A 17,217-nucleotide genomic window follows, 5' to 3' on the forward strand; every position below is an offset into this window, starting at 1 on the left:
CCCTAATTGTTCAGAGGGCAGTTAACAGTCAACCACATTGCTGCATGTCTGGAGTCACATGTAGGCCAGACCAGATAAACGACATTAGTGAACCAGATGTGTTTTCCAACAATTGACAATTGATATCATGGTCATCATTAGATTCTTAATTCCAGATTTCTTTAAAATTCAAATTCCACCATCTGCTGCAGCGGGATTTGAACCCAGGTCCCCAGAACATTACCTGGGTCTCTGGATTAACAGTCCAGTGATAGTACCACTGTAATGGTCAATCATCTTCTTGAACTGCTGCAATCCTTGTGGTATAGGTACAGTTACATCGCTGTTATGAAAAGAATTCCAGGATTTTCATACTGTAACATGGGTTCATTCAAAGCCAAAATGATGTGCGTTTTGGGGGGGATCTTGCGAGTAAAGTTCCATGTGTCTGCTTCACTTGTTCTTCTAGATGTTGGGTGTTTTAATCCTCTTTGAAAGTTGCCATTGAAGAAGCCTTGGTTACTTTTTGCAATGCCTGGTAGATAGTAAACACAGTAGCTGCAGCATCATGGTAGTGTAGAGAAGATTATTTAGTTGGAAAAAAAGAGGTGCCCATTAAGTGGGCTGATTTGTCTGGAGTGGTTTGAGCTTCTGGGTGTTGCTATAGCTATTGTCATCCAGTCAAGTGGGAAGTATTTCATCAACATCTGACCTGATTTGTGGCTTGTTGATGGCAGACAGGCTTTGAAAATCAGAGATGTGTCATCGACGTAGAATACTTAACCCTGTCTAGTTAAGCATCTGGTCATTGGTAACCAAGATGTTGACAGGAGAGGGTTTCACAGATGGTGCTGCTGTTGTACATAAAGGAGGTAATTAGACTTTTTGAGGGTGGAAGTGGTTTGGTATTTTGTGATGTGAATGTTACTAAATTACTTCCCAACCTAAATCTGAATGTTATCCAAGTTTTGCTGAATGCAGTCATAGAGTCATACCGCATGGAAACAGACCCTTCGGTCCAACTAACCCATGCCAATCATGTTCCCAAACTAAACTGGTCTCATTTGACTGCATTTGTCCCATATCTATCCAAATCTTTTCTATTCAGGTAGTTATCCAAATGCCTCTTAAATGTTGTATCTTATCTGCATCAATCGTTTCCTTTGGCAGGTCATTCCAAATACGAATCATCCTGCAAATGATGTTGTCTGTATGTCCTTTTTAAATCTTTCTCCTCTCACCTTAAAAATATGCCCCTTAGTTTCAAAATTCCTCACCTAAGGAAAAGACTCTTGCTATTCACCTTATCTACGCTCCTCATGATCTACTAAACCTCTATAAAGGTCACCATTCAACCTCCTAGGCTCCAGAGAAAAGGTCTCAACCTACCCAGCCTATTTTTATAACTCAAACTCTTAATTTCCAGTAACATCCCGATAAATCTTTTCTGAAACCACTTTCATTAATAATGTCTTTCCTATAACAGAATGATGAGAACTGCACACAGTACTCCAGAAGAGACCTCAGCATCATCCTGCACAACCTCAACATGACATGCCAACTCATATTCTCAAAAGGTCTGAGCAATGAAGGCAAGAGTACAAAATGCCTTCTTCATGGTCTGCTTCATTGTCTGACGAGTTGTGAATCGAATTGAATGCTGCAATCTTCAGCAAACATCCCTATTTATGACCTTCTGATCAAAGGAGGAGTGAAGGAGTTAAAGACAGTTGAGCCTAGGACAATTGTTCCTTGATCAATGTTCTGGTGCTGATATTATTGTTTCTAACAACTGCAAACACCTTTCTTTGCAATAAGTATGAATCCATGCAGTGAACATTTCTCTTCTTGATTTCCACTGACTTCACTTTACTCAGGTTCTTTGTTATCATTCTTGGCCAAACGTTACATTGATATCAAGACCAATCACTCTCACCTTATCTTTGAAATTTAGCTATTTTTTTCCATGTTTAAACCAACTCTGTTAAGAGGATTGGAGACCAGTGGTCCTGGCAGACCCAAACAGAGCATCACTGAGCAATTTATTGGTCACTAATGACCACACCTTCCATCATTTCGGTGAAGAATAGGAGTACATTGATTAGCCAATTTTGGATTGGATTTGCTATTTTTGGACAAAAAGTAGTTTAAGGTAGTTTCACTTCAATAATACATATCAGCTTTGTAGCTGGACTAGAACTGCTTGGTTAGAAGTGTGGTGAGTTCAGGATCATAAGTCTTCAGTGTTATATTAGTAATGTTTACAGGGGCCACAGACTTTGCTGTTTTCAATTCATTCAGCCTTTTCTTTACAGCATGTGAACAAAACTGAATTAGCTACATATTTGCATCTGTGATAGTGATGAGCTCAGGAGAGGATGAAATAGATCAGCCAATCTGTTTCGGTTGAAACATTTCAGCTCAACTCTTGCACTCATGTGCAGGGCTTCACCATCACTGAGAATGATACTGCTGTGAATCCTCAGTCCACTATAATGAATATTTTAGATGAAACTTACAATGCTAAAATGCACTTGAGATTGAATCTGAGGCCTTATTGTAGCTGGTGACTTCAACCAGGCCAACTCAAGAGGGTGCTACCAAAATACCATCAACACTTATCCTGTCTCACCAGCGGCCGAACATCCTTGACCATTGCTACACAACCAAAGATGCCTACCACTCCACACCCTGTCCGTAGTTTGGAAATTCAGATCATAACGCTACGTTCCTCCTCCCAGCTTACAAGCAGGATTGAAATGTGAGGACCCAGTACAGAAAGTTACACAGCGTTAGTCTGAGGCAGTGGAGAGCTTCTGCGAAACTACTTGGAATAGTAGACTGGTCCATATTCAATTCAGTGGCCAGCCTAGATGAGTATGCCAGTACCGTCAAGGACTTCATTTGTAAGTGTGTGCAAAAGAAGGCAATTCGTATGTTCCCCAAACGGAAACCATAAACGAACAGGCAAATCCCTTGCTTACCGAAGACCAAGCACGCAGCATTCAAGTCATTCGACCCGGACCTTTACAGGAATCCAGATACGACCTCAGCAAGGCCATTAGAGATGCCAAGAGGCAATAACGCACTAAGTTAGGGACCTAAACTAATCACACAGCCATCTGCCATCTGTAGCAAAGCCTACATGACATAGCGTCACCCACCCGGACACACCTTTCCCTTCAGTCATCACTGCAGATGTCAGATCAGCCTTCTTGAGAGCGAACCCGTGGAAAGCGACTGACCCAACCGTACGCTTAGATCCTGTGTGGATCAGCTGGCTGGAGTATTCACTGACATATTTAACCTCTCCTTGCTATAATCAAGAAGAACAAACAAACTGCGTGCAACGTGGCTCAATGAGTACTGTCCAGTGGCTCTAACCTCCATAATTATGAAGTACTTCGAGAGGCTAGTCATGGCTCACATCTAGCCTCCCGGTCTGCCTCGATCCCTTGTAATTTGCCTACTGGTGCAACAGGTCCACAGCAGATGTAATTTCTCTAGCCCTAAATTCATCCCTGGAACATTTGGATAACAAGGATACCTATGCCAGGTTTCTACTTATTGACTACAGCTCTGCCTTCAACACTATAAACCCAACCAAACTAATCTCCAAAATCCAAGCTCTATGCCTCTGTTTGGCACTCAATAACTGGATTCTCGATTTCCTGACCCATAGACCACAATCAGTGAAGATAGGCAACAGCACCTCCTCTATGACAATCCTCAACACCGGGGCCCCATCAGGATGTGTACTCAGCTCCCTACTTTCCTCCCTGTACACTCACGATTGTGTGGCCTAGTTTCATCTGAACTCCAACCAAAGGTTCACTAACGACACCACTGACGTAGGTCGGATATCAAACAATGACGAGACATAACACAGGAAAGTGATAGAATGCCAGGTATTGTGGTGCAAAGATAACAATCTGTCCCTTGATCTCAACAAAACTAAACAGCTGACAAGGGATCCTCCGAAATTGTCCACCTTCTTCTTCAACTGAGAATTACTCAATACTATTGTTGACAGGGCCCTCAACACGGTCGGACTTATCTCCCACACTTATTCCCTCACCTCCTTCTCTCCCACAACAACGATTGGGTTCGCTTTGTGCTTACCTACCATCCCACTGGCATCCACATCCAGAAGATCATTAACCACCATTTCCACCAATGTGAAGACAAGTCAAGATGTCACCACCAGACAAATATTCCCCTCCCCTCCCTTGTCTGCCTTTCGCAAGGACCATTCCCTCTGGGTCACCCTCTGCGCCTTTCTTCACTCCCAATACCCCACCCCCATAAGCACCTTCGACTGCAACCGCCGAAGGTGTAACACCTGCCCATTTACCACCTCCTTCCTCAGTATTCAAGGGCCCAAACATACCTTCCAGGTGAAGCAGCGCTTTACCTGCACTTCTCATAATCTAGTCTAATGGATTCGTTGCTCAATGTGTAGTCTCCTCCACATTGGGGAAATGAAGTGTAGCCTGGGTGACTGCTTCGAAGAACATCTACATTTTGCCCACAAAAAAATGACTCTGAGCTTCCAGTTACCTGCCACTTTTTCATACCACCGTGTTCCTTGGCCAACATCTCTGTCTCAGGCTTGCTGCAGTGCTCCAGCAAAGCTCAGTGCAAGCTGGAAGAACAACACCTCATTTTCTGCTTGGGGACTCTGCAGCCCTCCAGACTCAATATCAAGTCCAATAATTTTAGGGCCTGAACTTCCCCATGTCTTAGCCCCCTACTACACACACCTTGTTATCATATAGTCTTCCATTACACACTACTTACTGTTAGCCACTAACAGTCTCCATTAGCAGCTATTCACCCTCCTAGATCATTATCGCCTCCTTTGTCTATCTAACTGTTCTTTTCTCTTTGCACTCTCTCCCTACCCATTGCTTCCTCCTTACCACACCCCCACCCTATTTTTTGCATATAAACCAACGTTTTCCTAGCTACCATCAGTTGAGGAAGGGTTGCCAAACCTGAAATGTTAAGCTTGACTTGTCTTCACAGATTCTGGCAGACCTGCTGAGTTTTTCCAGCAACTTCTAATTTTGTTAAGAACTGAGCATCAACTTCAAGAAGCAAGGAGCACACTTCCTTATCAATGGAGCTGAGGTGGAGACGGTAGACAGTGTCAAGGTCCCAGGAGCGATGATCACTAACAAAAAGACCTGGACTACCCACATTAATGCAACAGCCAAGAAGAAACAACAACATTTCTTCTTCCTCAGAAGGCTAAGGAAATTCGGAATATCCATAAGGATCCTACAACTTTTACAGATGCACCATGGTTTGATAATGCAGCTGCTCTGCCTAGAAACCTAAGAAACTGCAGGAAACTGTGAATATAGCCCAGACCATCACACAAGTCAACCTTCGATCCACTGACTCCATCTATACCTTGGGGCAGATGCATGGAGTGAAGATAAAAACAAAATACCTTTGTTAAAAAAAAACTTGGTTTAACACATATACCAATTAACCATTTCACACTATCCATGATTATAATTGTAAATTTTTTCTCAGTTCTGTTATTCAACAGATTTTATTGCACTAAAAAACAATTTTATGGGGTTTTAAATGGCAATGTAGAAACAGAAAAGTTAGAAATCTTGCTAATTTGACTGACTGCAAGTATTAGGTTGGGGAGATGTTGAGCCACATTACAATATGTGAAACAGCACTAAACGCACTGACATACCGCAACTTCAGAATTCCTGTGCTGACTTGTGCATGTTCTGAGAAAGGGTCATCCAACTGGAAACACTAACTGATTTTTCTGCACAGATGCTGCCAGACCTACTGAGCTTTTCCAGCAACTTCTGTTTTTATTTACAGCATCCAAAGTTCTTTCAGGTTTTGTATTGAATAATTTATCTTTGCCATATTCACACAGGTTATTATTTGTGACTTTGATAAGCATCACCTTGGTACTGTGGAAGGGGTGAAAAGTTGATTGGATGGATTCAAAATATTGAGTTCAAAAGATGGGCATGAAATTGTGAAGTGATAGCACGATCAAAGATTCTAGAGAGAAAAGTGAAGTTGGAGATGGGAGATGGGAAATGGCTTGCAAGGACGGGTCAAGGGTTTTTTTTCTGAAGAGAGGGTAATTATTGCAGATTTAAAGGAGAGGGGTACTTGAAGACAGAAAGAGAACCATTAAATATATCAGCTAATATGGGGTCAGAAAGGGAAGCACGGGTTGGTTCAATTTCATGGGAGTAGAGCGGGAAGTGATTCTAATGGACACGATGAGTTTGGTGGGAGCATACAGAAGTATAGGACAGTTAGCCAAAAAAACATATAATTTCAGGATTAGGATGATCTTGTAATACTAAACTATTTTTTCAGACAAGAGCTGAAGTTGTTAGTGTTTTATGTAGTTCAGTCAGATCTAAGGAGGAATGGCTAAATTAGTTGTTTGCAGAAATTAGTTGTTACCAGATCAGGGTGAAAGACAGTAATGAATTTACTCAGGGTGGGCATTTAATTAGCCTTCCTTCCCTAACTAGGAGAAAGTGAACCCTCCAACCACAAGGGATGAATGCAGATTTCTCTAGCTTTCTCATTTCCCCTCCCCCCACCTTTTCTCAGTCCCAACCCTCAGACTCAGCACCACCTCTTGACCTGCAATCTTCTTCCCGACCTCTCCGGCCCCACCCCCTCTCCGGCCTTTCACCCTCACCTTAACCTCCTTCTACCTATCGTATTCCCAACACCCCTCCCTCAAGTCCATCCTCACTACCTTTTATCTTAGCCTGCTTGGCACATCCTCCTCATTCCTGAAGAAGGGCTTATGCCCGAAACATCGATTCTCCTGTTCCTTTGATGCTGCCTGACCTGCTGCGCTTTTCCAGCAACACATTTTTAAGCTTCTTCCCTAACTGTCTGGGTAGTCTTCTATTTATTAAAGAGATTTTTACATCAGCTGGAAAATCCAGAGTATTGGGCAAAATGTTTGTTAACACCAGGTTCAGTATTATTCTCGACTGATTGCATAAAATGGGCCCAAAACATCTAACAAATAGATAATAATGAATTTCTGGGACACTTACGTTTCTGTCTTAAGGTATAATTTTCAAAAATATTGTACCAAACACTTAATAATTTAATTTTTATTTAAAGATGGATCATCAATAGTTACCTTGAACTTAAAATTCAAATCACAGGCTAATTCGTAAATGAGTGAATTGAACATAAACATATTGTTAATTGCACTCACCAGCCTTGATCATCTTCCCCTTCTGGTTGAACTGGTTCCACCTCTGGAGTTTCCGAGATGGCCTTTGTCAGCTTTAATTTGAATCGATCAAGTAATGCCAAAGTCTGTCAACAGAAACCATTCATAAATAGTTAACAAGAAATTGAGACTGTCTTCAGAACTTGGATCAGAGATATAATATACCTTTGATAATTTAAGACATTCTGTACAAAATAGGTATTTCTTGCAAGCTACCTGTTTACATTCGATGTCATCCCAATCTGTTCAATGTTTGTGGCTTCTTTGTCTTAGAGTCATAGAGATGTACAGCATGGAAACAGACCCTTAGAACCAACCCATCCATGCCAACCAGATATGCCAACCTAACCAAATCGATTTTTCAGCACCTGGCCATATCTCTCTAAACCCTTCCTATTCATATACCCATCCAGACGCCTTTTAAATGTTGTAATTGTACCAGCTTCACCACTTCCTCTGGCAGCTCATTCCATACACGCACCACCCGCTGCGTGAAAAAGTTGTCCCTTAGGTCCCTTTTATATCTTGCCCCTTTCACCGTGAACCTATGTCCTCTAGGTTTGGACTCCTCCACCCCAGGGAAAAAAACCTTATCTGTTTAGCAGGAAAATTGACTTTTCAAGCAAAAGCCCTTCATCAGGATAAAGGGCTTTTGCCCAAAACGGCAATTTTCCTGCTCCTCGGATACTGCCCGACACCAGCACCACTCTAATCTTGACTCTAATCTCCAGCATCTGCAGTACCCACTTCTGCCTTGTCTGTTTATCCTATCCATACCCCTCAGGATTTTATAAACCTCTATGAGGTCACCCCTCAGCTTTCAAAGCTTCAGGGAAAACAGCCCCAGTCTATTCAGCCTCTGCCGACAGTTCAAATCCTTCAACCCTGGCAACATCCTTATACATCTTTTCTAAACCCTTTCAAGTTTCACAACATCCTTTCAATAGGAAGGAGACCAGAACTGCACGCAATATTCCAACAGTGGCCTAACCAACATCCTGTACAGCCACAACATGACCTCCCAACACTTTTACACAATGCTCTGACCAAGAAAGGAAAGCATACCAAATCCCTTCTTCACTATCCTATCTACCTGCAACTCTATTTTCAAGGAATTATGAACCTATACTCCAAGGTCTCTTTGTTCAGCAACACTCTCTTGGATCTTACCATTAAGTCTTATTCTGATTTGCTTTTCCAAATGTTTATCTCATGTTTATCTAAATTAAACTCCATCTGCCACTCCTCAGCCAATCTGATCAAGATCTAATTGTAGTCTGAGGTAACCTTCTTCGCTGCCAACTACACCTCCAATTTTGATGTCATCTGCAAACTTACTGACTATACCTCCTATGGTCACATCTGCATCATTTATATAAATGACGAAAAGTAGTAAGCCAGCACTGATCCTTGTGGCGCCCTGCTGGTCACAGGACTCCAGTCTGAAAAGCAATCCTTCACTACCACCCTCTGTCTTCTACTTTCAAGCCAGTTCTGTATCCAAATGGCTAGTTCTCCCTGTATTCCATGAGATCTAACCTTGCTCACCAGTCTCCCATGAGGAACCTTTTCAAATGCCTTACTGAAGTCCATATAGATCACGTCCACCCCTCTGCCCTCATCAATCCTCTTTATTACTTCTTCAAAATATTCAATCAAGTTCATGAGACATGATTTTCCATGCACAAAGCCAAGCTGACTATCCCTAATCAGTCCTTGCCTCTCCAAATACATGTAAATCCTGTCCCTCAGGATCCCCTCCAACAACTTGCCCACCAACGATGCCAGGCTCACTGGTCCATTGTTCCCTGGCTTTTCCTTACCACCTTTCTTAAATAGTGGCACCACGTTAGCCAACCTCCAGTCTTCTGGCACCACACCTATGACTATCGATGATACAACTGTCTCAGCAAAGGACCCAGCAAACACTTCCCAGCTTTCCACAGAGTTCAGGGGTAGACCTGATCAGGTCCTGGGGATTTATCCACTTTTATGCATTTCAAGACATCCAGCACCACTTCCTCTGTAATTTGTACATTGTTCAAAATGTCACTATCCATTTCCCCACGTTCTGTATCTTCCATGTCTTTCTCCACAATAAACATTGATGTAAAGTACTCATTTAGTAACCCCCCCGCCATCTGATAGGCTGCCTTGCTGATCTTTGAGGGGCCCTTTTCTCTCCCTGGTTATCCTTTTGTCCTTAATGTATTTATAAAAAAACCTTTGGATTCTCCTTAACCCTATTTGCCAACGTTATCTCATGTCCCCTTTTTGCCCTCCTCTTCTAAGGATTCACTTGATCTCTCCTGTCAATACGTGACATATGCTTCCTTCTTTTTCTTAACCAGAACCTCAATTTCTCTAGCCGCCATCCCTTTACCTGCAAACATCTTCCCCCAATCAGCTTTTTAAATTCTTGCCTAATACTATCAAAATTAGCCTTCCTCCAATTCAAAACTTCAACTTTTAGATTCGGTCTATCCTTTTCCATTACTATTTTAAAACTAATAGAATTATGGTTACTTGCACAAAAATGTTCTCCCACTGACACCTCAGTCACCTGCTCTGCCTTATTTCCCAAGAGTAGGTCAAGTTTAGAACCTTCTTTAGTAGGAACATCCACATATAGTACTGAATCAGAAAGTTTTCTTGCATACACTTAACAAATACCTCTCCACCTGAACCCTTCACACTACAGTAGTCCCAGTCTATGTTTGGAAAGTTAAAACTCCCTATTGTAAACACCCTATTTTTATTTACAGATAACTGAAATCACCTTACAAATTTGCTTCTCAGTTTCCCACTGACTATTAGGCAGTCTACAATGCAATCCCAATAAGGTAATCATCCTTTTCTCATTTCTCAGTTTCACCCAAATAACTTCCCTAGATGTATTCCCAGGAATATCATCTCCAAGTACAGCAGTGATACTATCCCTTATCAAAAATGCCACTCCCCCACCTCTCTTGCCTCCCCTTCTGTCCTTCTTGTAGCATTTGTATCCTGGAACATAAAGTTACCAGGTCCCTCTCCCCTTTGAGAACATTCCACACCCTCTCTGAGACAGCCTTGATCCTGGCACCAGGAAGGTAACACACCATTCTGATTTTTCATTGCTGGCTGCAGAAATGCCTGCCTCTGAAGAGAGAGTCCCCTAACACAATCGATTGCTTGGATCCCAATATACCCATCATTGCATTAGAGTCTGTCTTGATACCAGAAACTTGGCTTTTCATGCTACATTCCCCTTAGAATCCATCACCCCCTACATTTTCCAAAACAGCATACTTGTTTAAAATGGGGATAGCCGCAGAAGACTGCAGCAGTACCCGCCTATCCCTCCTACCTTTCCTGGACTTCACCCATCCACCTGACTGTATCTACAGTTTTTTTTCCCTTCCTTACTGCCATCCATCACATTCCCTAGGCTCTTGTAAATTCCTCATTGCTACTAACTGTCGCTCAAACCGATCCATGTGATCCGATAGGTTTCGCAATCAAATGCACTTACTGCAGATATAATCATCAATAACATGTAAACTCCCACATCCGACAGGAAGAGCATAGCACTCAATAAAGGCCATCTTTGCTCCTTCACAATCTACAGAACCATAAAATAGCATCATCTTTTTGCCCTAAAAAACTCTGACAAAAGGATTAATAGAGTCATAGAGCTGTACAGCATGGAAACAGCCCCTTCGGTCCAACCCGTCCATGCCAACCAGTTATCCCAACCCAATCTAGTCCCACCTGCCAGCACCCGGCCCATGTCCTTCCAAACTTCCTGTTCATATACCCATCCAAATGCCTTTTAAATGTTGCAATTGTACTAGCCTCCACCACTTCCTCTGGCAGCTCATTCCACAAACACACCACTCTCCACATGAAAAGTTGCCCTGAGGTCTCTTTTATATCTTTCCCCTCTCACCCAAAACCTATGCTCTCTAGTTCTGGAAAAGACCTTATCTATTTATCCTATCCATGCCCCTCATGATTTTATAAACCTCTATAAGGTCACCCCTCAGTCTCTGATGCTCCAGGGAAAACAGCACCAGCCTATTCCACCTCTCCCTACAGGTCAATTCCTCCACCCTGACAACATCTTTGTAAATCTTTTCTGAACCCTTTCAAGTTTCACAACTCTTTCAAGTGCGTGCAATGTTCCAACAGTGGCCTAACCAATGTCCTGTACAGCTGCAACATGACCTCCCAATTCCTGTACTCAATACTCTGACCAATAAAGGAAAGCAGACCAAATGCCTTCTTCACTATCCTATCGACCTGCGACTCCACTTCCAAGGAGCTATGAACCTGCACTCCAAGGTCTCTTTGTTCAGCAACACTCCCTAGGACCTTACCATTAAGTGTATAAGTACTGCTAAGATCTTGAGAAGGTTCTCCTCAAATAGAATACTTATTTCCCATCCTTCAGAAACTTTGTTAGCCAATAGTGTCTCGTACAAAAATGAAAATTCTCTGAAACTCTTTTTAGAAATGAGTGTGATTATTAAAAGAGGTCTATTTGCTTGTTACCACTGTCTGGCCCTGTTACCTTTCTGTTAACCTCTTTATTCATTACCGAATATGTACGGATGAAGCATTCTCTGGATGTTTTGACAATGACAACATGTTGCTTGAGGGGACATGTTAATATTATTTGTTATGTAGACAAATGGAAACATCAGTCCTGAGTTTTAGCTACAGGAACTGTTGAAAGATATTTCATAACAGAAATATGCAAGGGAGGTGGTGGTGTAGTGGTACTGTTACTGCATGAAAAATCCAGAGATGTAGACTAATGCTCACCATGGCAGATGGTGAAATTTGAATTAAGTTAATATATCTAGTATTAAAATCTGGTCCACGGTAATCATGACACTATTGTCCATTCTTGTGAAATCCATATGGTTCATCAATGGCCTTTGGGGAAGGAAAATCTGATGCTCACGCGGTCTGGTCTAAATGTTACCCCAGATCTTTAGTGGTATGCTTGACAGTTAAACACTCTCTGAAATGGACCAGCAATTGGGGTTATGAGCTGAAGTACTGCAGTCACAGGCTCTGAGGCAACTGCGGCTGCCACAGAGTTCTGTGCTCCCTGTTGTCATAGGTCTTCTCTCCATAGCTCTCCACTGTCAATAGACTATTAATAGACAATGGGTGCAGGAGTAGGCCATTCTGCCCTTTGAGCCTGCACCACCATTCATTATGATCATGGCTGATCATCGTCAATCAGTATCCTGTTCCTGCCTTATTTCCATAACCCTTGATTCCAGTATCCTTGAGAGCTCTGTCCAACTCTTTCTTAAACAAATCCAGAGACTGGGCCTCCACTGCCTTCTGGGGCAGAGCATTCCACACAGGTGAAGAAGTTTCTCCTCATCTGTCCTAAATGGCCTACACCTTATTTTTAAGCTGTGTCCTCTGGTTCGGTTCTCACTGAGAGGTTTTGAAAATTTTTTAGCCTCAAAATGGGTTCATTATGGGAAAATGTTTGCAAAGCACTGTTAACATTCATGGCCTGGCATAGCCCTCAATCTAACCAAGTCAGAGAGATCAACTCTGTATTAAGGACAGTGCAGTAGACGTGCCAGGTGCAACACCAAGACTACCTTAAAAAAAAGTGTCAACCATCTACAACACAGGGCTAAGTGCATGCCAAGCAACATATGATAGGCAGAGCTAAAGGATTCCATATTCAATGGATTAGATCTAAGCTTCACAGTCCTGACACCTCCAGTTGTGAATGGTGGCAGACAATAAGCAACCCATTGAATAAAAAGATGCCAAAAGTACAACCATCTTGCAAACACACAACATCGATGCTAAACACAAGGTTGAAGCTTTTATAAGAATCTTCAGCCAGAAATGACATGTAAATGATCAATATTGACCTCCTCCTGAAGTGCCCAACATCACAGATGTCACTCATAACTAATTCTATTCACTCCATGTGATCAAGAAATAATTTTTTTTCTCTGTCTCCATTTTCATGACTAGCAGTATCATATTTGCTAACTTACAGTCTGCTGGGACTGTTCCAGAATCTGGGCAAGTTTGGAAAATCATAGGCACTATCATTGCAATTGCCTATTTTAGAACCCAGTGATGTAGCCAAATCCTAGAGATTTGTCAAATTTTAGTACCTGAAGTCTCCCTTGTACTTTTCATCCTCCTGTGGAAGTTAGAGGTGGAATCTGGATAGAGACAATGAGGAATTTCTTCTCCTAAATTGTCGTCTACCCCAGAAAACAATGGAGTTGAGTCATTAAATACATTGAAGATAATGATAGACAGATTCTTGAACTATAAGTAAGTCAAGGGTGATGGGGATCAAGTTGGAAAGTGGAGTTGATGCTAAAGTCAGATCAGCCATTATCTTATTGAATGGCAGAACAGGTTCGAAGGGCAGAATGGCTGCCTCTTGCTTCTTGTGTTTGGAATTCAATAGGTGTGAAATTTAAAAAAACAAATATGACCATAAAAACTACTTGATTGCTACAAAGCAGCATAGACTCAAGAGGTGAAATAAAAACAGGAAATACTGAAAATGCTCAATAGTTCTGGTAGCATCTGTATTAAGAAAAACACAGTTAACATTTCAAGTAGCTGGCCTTTCATTAGAATCCATAGTATTTTTCAAAGTCAAGAAGGTTTTCTGTAACAGCTTTGATTTCTTCAGAGGGTGGAAAGGAAAATTTCTGGTCTTTTTGTCCCATTTTGGCCTTGGGACATGTTTTCCCTTTTTTCTACTTCTCTCAGGTTGTTACATTGCTACTACCTTTGGGTCCAGTTGTAACAAGGATCCTCTTTGAAGACTGGTTTCAGTCCAAGCAGTGGCTGCCGCTCCCAGTGGAATTACAGGCACTGGGCTGCTGATGGCCATTTCATTGGATGGCAGATTTCAGAGGTCGTATTTCTTCTCAGAAGCTACAACCTGAGCCATGTAACAGCCTGATGGCTGAAGACTACATCAGGGCATCCCAGCCATGAGCTACTAAACTCAGTTCCAACTTTTCAGTTATTGCTGAAAAGTAGTTTCAGGAGTTGCACCAATCAGGTTAAAAATTCAGGAATTTAATTCTAATCTAGGAGACTTCCAATCTGGAGTTGTGGCCTGGTAACTGATTATATAATGTTCTGACAACAAAAGAAACCTACTCTAAAGATGATACATCGAATCGCAAAATAATGAATGCGTTTTGTGACAGTAACAGAACATTTGAGTGAGCATCTTGCAAGACGTGCAGAAGAAGAAGAATTGAGGCACTGGTATAAGGTAATTGTATGAGTCAACAGATATTACAAGAGCGGCCAAGAACATGAATCTTTTCAGTTTGAACTGAAACCTTTTTACTTGTTGGTGCAAGAGAAAGTGAGGACTGCAGATGCTGGAGATCAGAGTCAAGAGTGCGGTGCTGGAAAAGCATAGCAGATCAGGCAGCATCCAAGGAGCAAGAGAATGATCAGGAAGGGCTTATGCTCAAAACGTTGAATCTCCTGCTCCTTGAATGCTGCCTGACCTGCTGTGCTTTTTCAGCACCACACTCTCTACTTGTAGGTTCAGGGTGATGAATAGAAAGTATTGACTTTCTATACCCCAAATAAAAATTGAGATTTTTGCGGTGGGACTCAGTTATTAAAATTCATGAAACCCAAACATGCCGATGATAGTAACAAAAGCATTCACAATATAACTGCTTCACATTATCCAAGATTAAGAAGATGTGTCACATGCATTCAGCATTCAATATTTTGACATACTTTCTTTTAACACAGAGAAAGGAATTTTTTTGATTCCTTAAATAGCACAGGTGATGGTGAGAAATGTAGGAAAATATAGCAAAAAAACTTGAATCTTTACATCTAGAAAGAAATGTTTCTCTTCCCGTTTAAGCAGCAAATTCAGATTCTGGCTAATGAGCAATGACCACCTTATTTCCACGCATTTGCATCTCAATAATAGGCCTTTTTGCCTCATTTCTATATAGACTCCAATTTTCCTTTCCTTCCAGACAACAAAGTCAGAGCAGTTACCTGGTGGCAACATCTTATCTCTTGCTTCTCTGCACCTTTGTCCAATTTTGTCTTCATCACAACCTCCCTGCATGCACTATGAACACCACTGTCCTTTACCCTTTGTCAACCAAAGTCAATATTGGCAAACCACCAGTCTCACCTCATCATTATACTTGTTGTCAGACCAACTCAAACTTGAAAGTAAAATCCTTCAGGACTTTACTTTCAAGCACAAGGACACCTCTGACTTGCACGTTTTTGCTGGGTTGTTTCACATACAGTGACACACAAGCATTTCATGCAACTACACAGGATGCACCTACGACTCTAACTTTCATTTCAATTTACACATACTTGGAGCCTCTGTGGCCTGCATGCTTTTTTAGACCAGTGTTATTCAGTACTAACTTACAGGCAGTCAGTTTCTATGGCTTACAATCCTGCATGCAAGTGCAATCAGTCTGAGGATTAAAGGTATGTCAGTCAGTCAGGGTCTATGGAGATATCAGTTTGAGGTCTGTGCAGTGCATGCTGGGAGATATTCTCACAAATCAATCAGCAGGTAGCCAAAGTGAGAAATGGGAGGTGGGTATTAATGATCAGGGAAGCAGGAAACTTGGAGTTTAGCTTCTTTAACCTGTTTGTCAAAAGAATTATATACATTCAAAGGGGCTTTTCAAGATTGAGCGGAGGGATCTCAGAGTGTAGGACTGGACAGGGAATACTGGGAATGATGATTCTCACATGTTACAACTACTCCGGCCTGTAGATGAGGAGATTGTATGGCCAGCAAAGCATGGCAATTCACAAAGCCATGGGCTCTGGGGGAATCTGTACATTAACAGTTATATAAATGGACTAAATGGAAATGGGGAAAACTTCAAAGTCATCAGGAATGCAGAGTCAGTTACACTAAAACGAAACGTGAACGTTGGGGTATCATGCTGCATCTTAGGCAGTCTGCGAGTCACTCAAGGACTTAAAAAGTTTGTCAGCTTAATTCTAAAGTCACTTGTGCAATAACATATACAATACATTAACAACATATATAGGAACACCTTTCAAGCCCACTTCATCAGTTAACATAATGATGGCTGATCCCATCTCAGCCTCAACTCCACATTCTTGTTCACTCTCCATAACAATAGACAATAGGTGCAGGAGTAGGCCATTCTGCCCTGCGAGCCTGCACCACCATTCAATATGATCATGGCTGATCATCCTTAATCAGTATTCTGTTCCTGCCTTATCTCCATAACCCTTGATTCCACAATCCTTGAGAGCTCTATTCTTAAATGAATCCAGAGACTGGGCCTTCACTGCCCTCTGGGGCACAGCATTCCACACAGCCACCACTCTCTGGGTGAAGAGGTTTCTCCTCATCTCTGTCCTAAAAGGTCTACTCCGTATTTTTAAGCTGTGTCCTCTGGTTCGGCACTCACCCATCAGCGGAAACATGTTTCCTGCTTCCAGAGTGTCCAATCCTTTAATAATCTTATATGTCAATCAGATCCCCTCTGTCTTCTAAACTCAAGGATATACAAGCCCAGTCGCTCCAGTCTTTCAGCGTAAGGTAGTCCCGCCATTCCAGGAATTGACCTTGTGAACCTACGCTCCACTCCCTCAATAACCAGAATGTCTTTCCTCAAATTTGGAGACCAGAACTGCACACAGTACTCCAGGTGTGGTCTCACCAGGACCCTATACAGTTGTAGAAGAACCTCTTTGCTTCTATACTTCTTCCCTCTTGTTATGAAGGCCAGCATGCTATTAGCCTTCTTCACTACCTGTTGTACCTGCATGCTTACCTTCATTAACTGGTGTACAACACCCAGATCTCTCTGTTCTGCCCCTTTACCTAAATTGATTCCATTTAGGTAGTAATCTGCCTTCCTGTTCTTGCCACCAAAGTGGATAACCATACATTTATCAACATTAAACTGCATCTGCAATGC

The 17,217-nt window shown here is 42.0% G+C and overlaps 1 protein-coding gene across 2 annotated transcripts in view; it reads right to left on the reverse strand.

Annotated features, from left to right (window-relative positions):
- cwc27 (CWC27 spliceosome associated cyclophilin) overlaps window positions 1-17,217 on the reverse strand; it is a 281,202-nt gene that overhangs the window by 44,307 nt on the left and 219,678 nt on the right. For both annotated transcript variants that reach the window (XM_087988677.1, XM_043689542.2), the window contains one exon: window positions 7,223-7,326. In XM_087988677.1, the coding sequence (XP_087844803.1) occupies window positions 7,223-7,326 (104 nt within the window). The remainder of the gene's footprint in view (window positions 1-7,222; window positions 7,327-17,217) is intronic.

Source organism: Chiloscyllium plagiosum, unplaced genomic scaffold (genome assembly GCF_037043375.1).
Source record: "Chiloscyllium plagiosum isolate Xiang-an unplaced genomic scaffold, Cpla_swu_hap1 HiC_scaffold_1, whole genome shotgun sequence".
In the NCBI taxonomy this organism is placed as follows: domain Eukaryota; kingdom Metazoa; phylum Chordata; class Chondrichthyes; order Orectolobiformes; family Hemiscylliidae; genus Chiloscyllium; species Chiloscyllium plagiosum.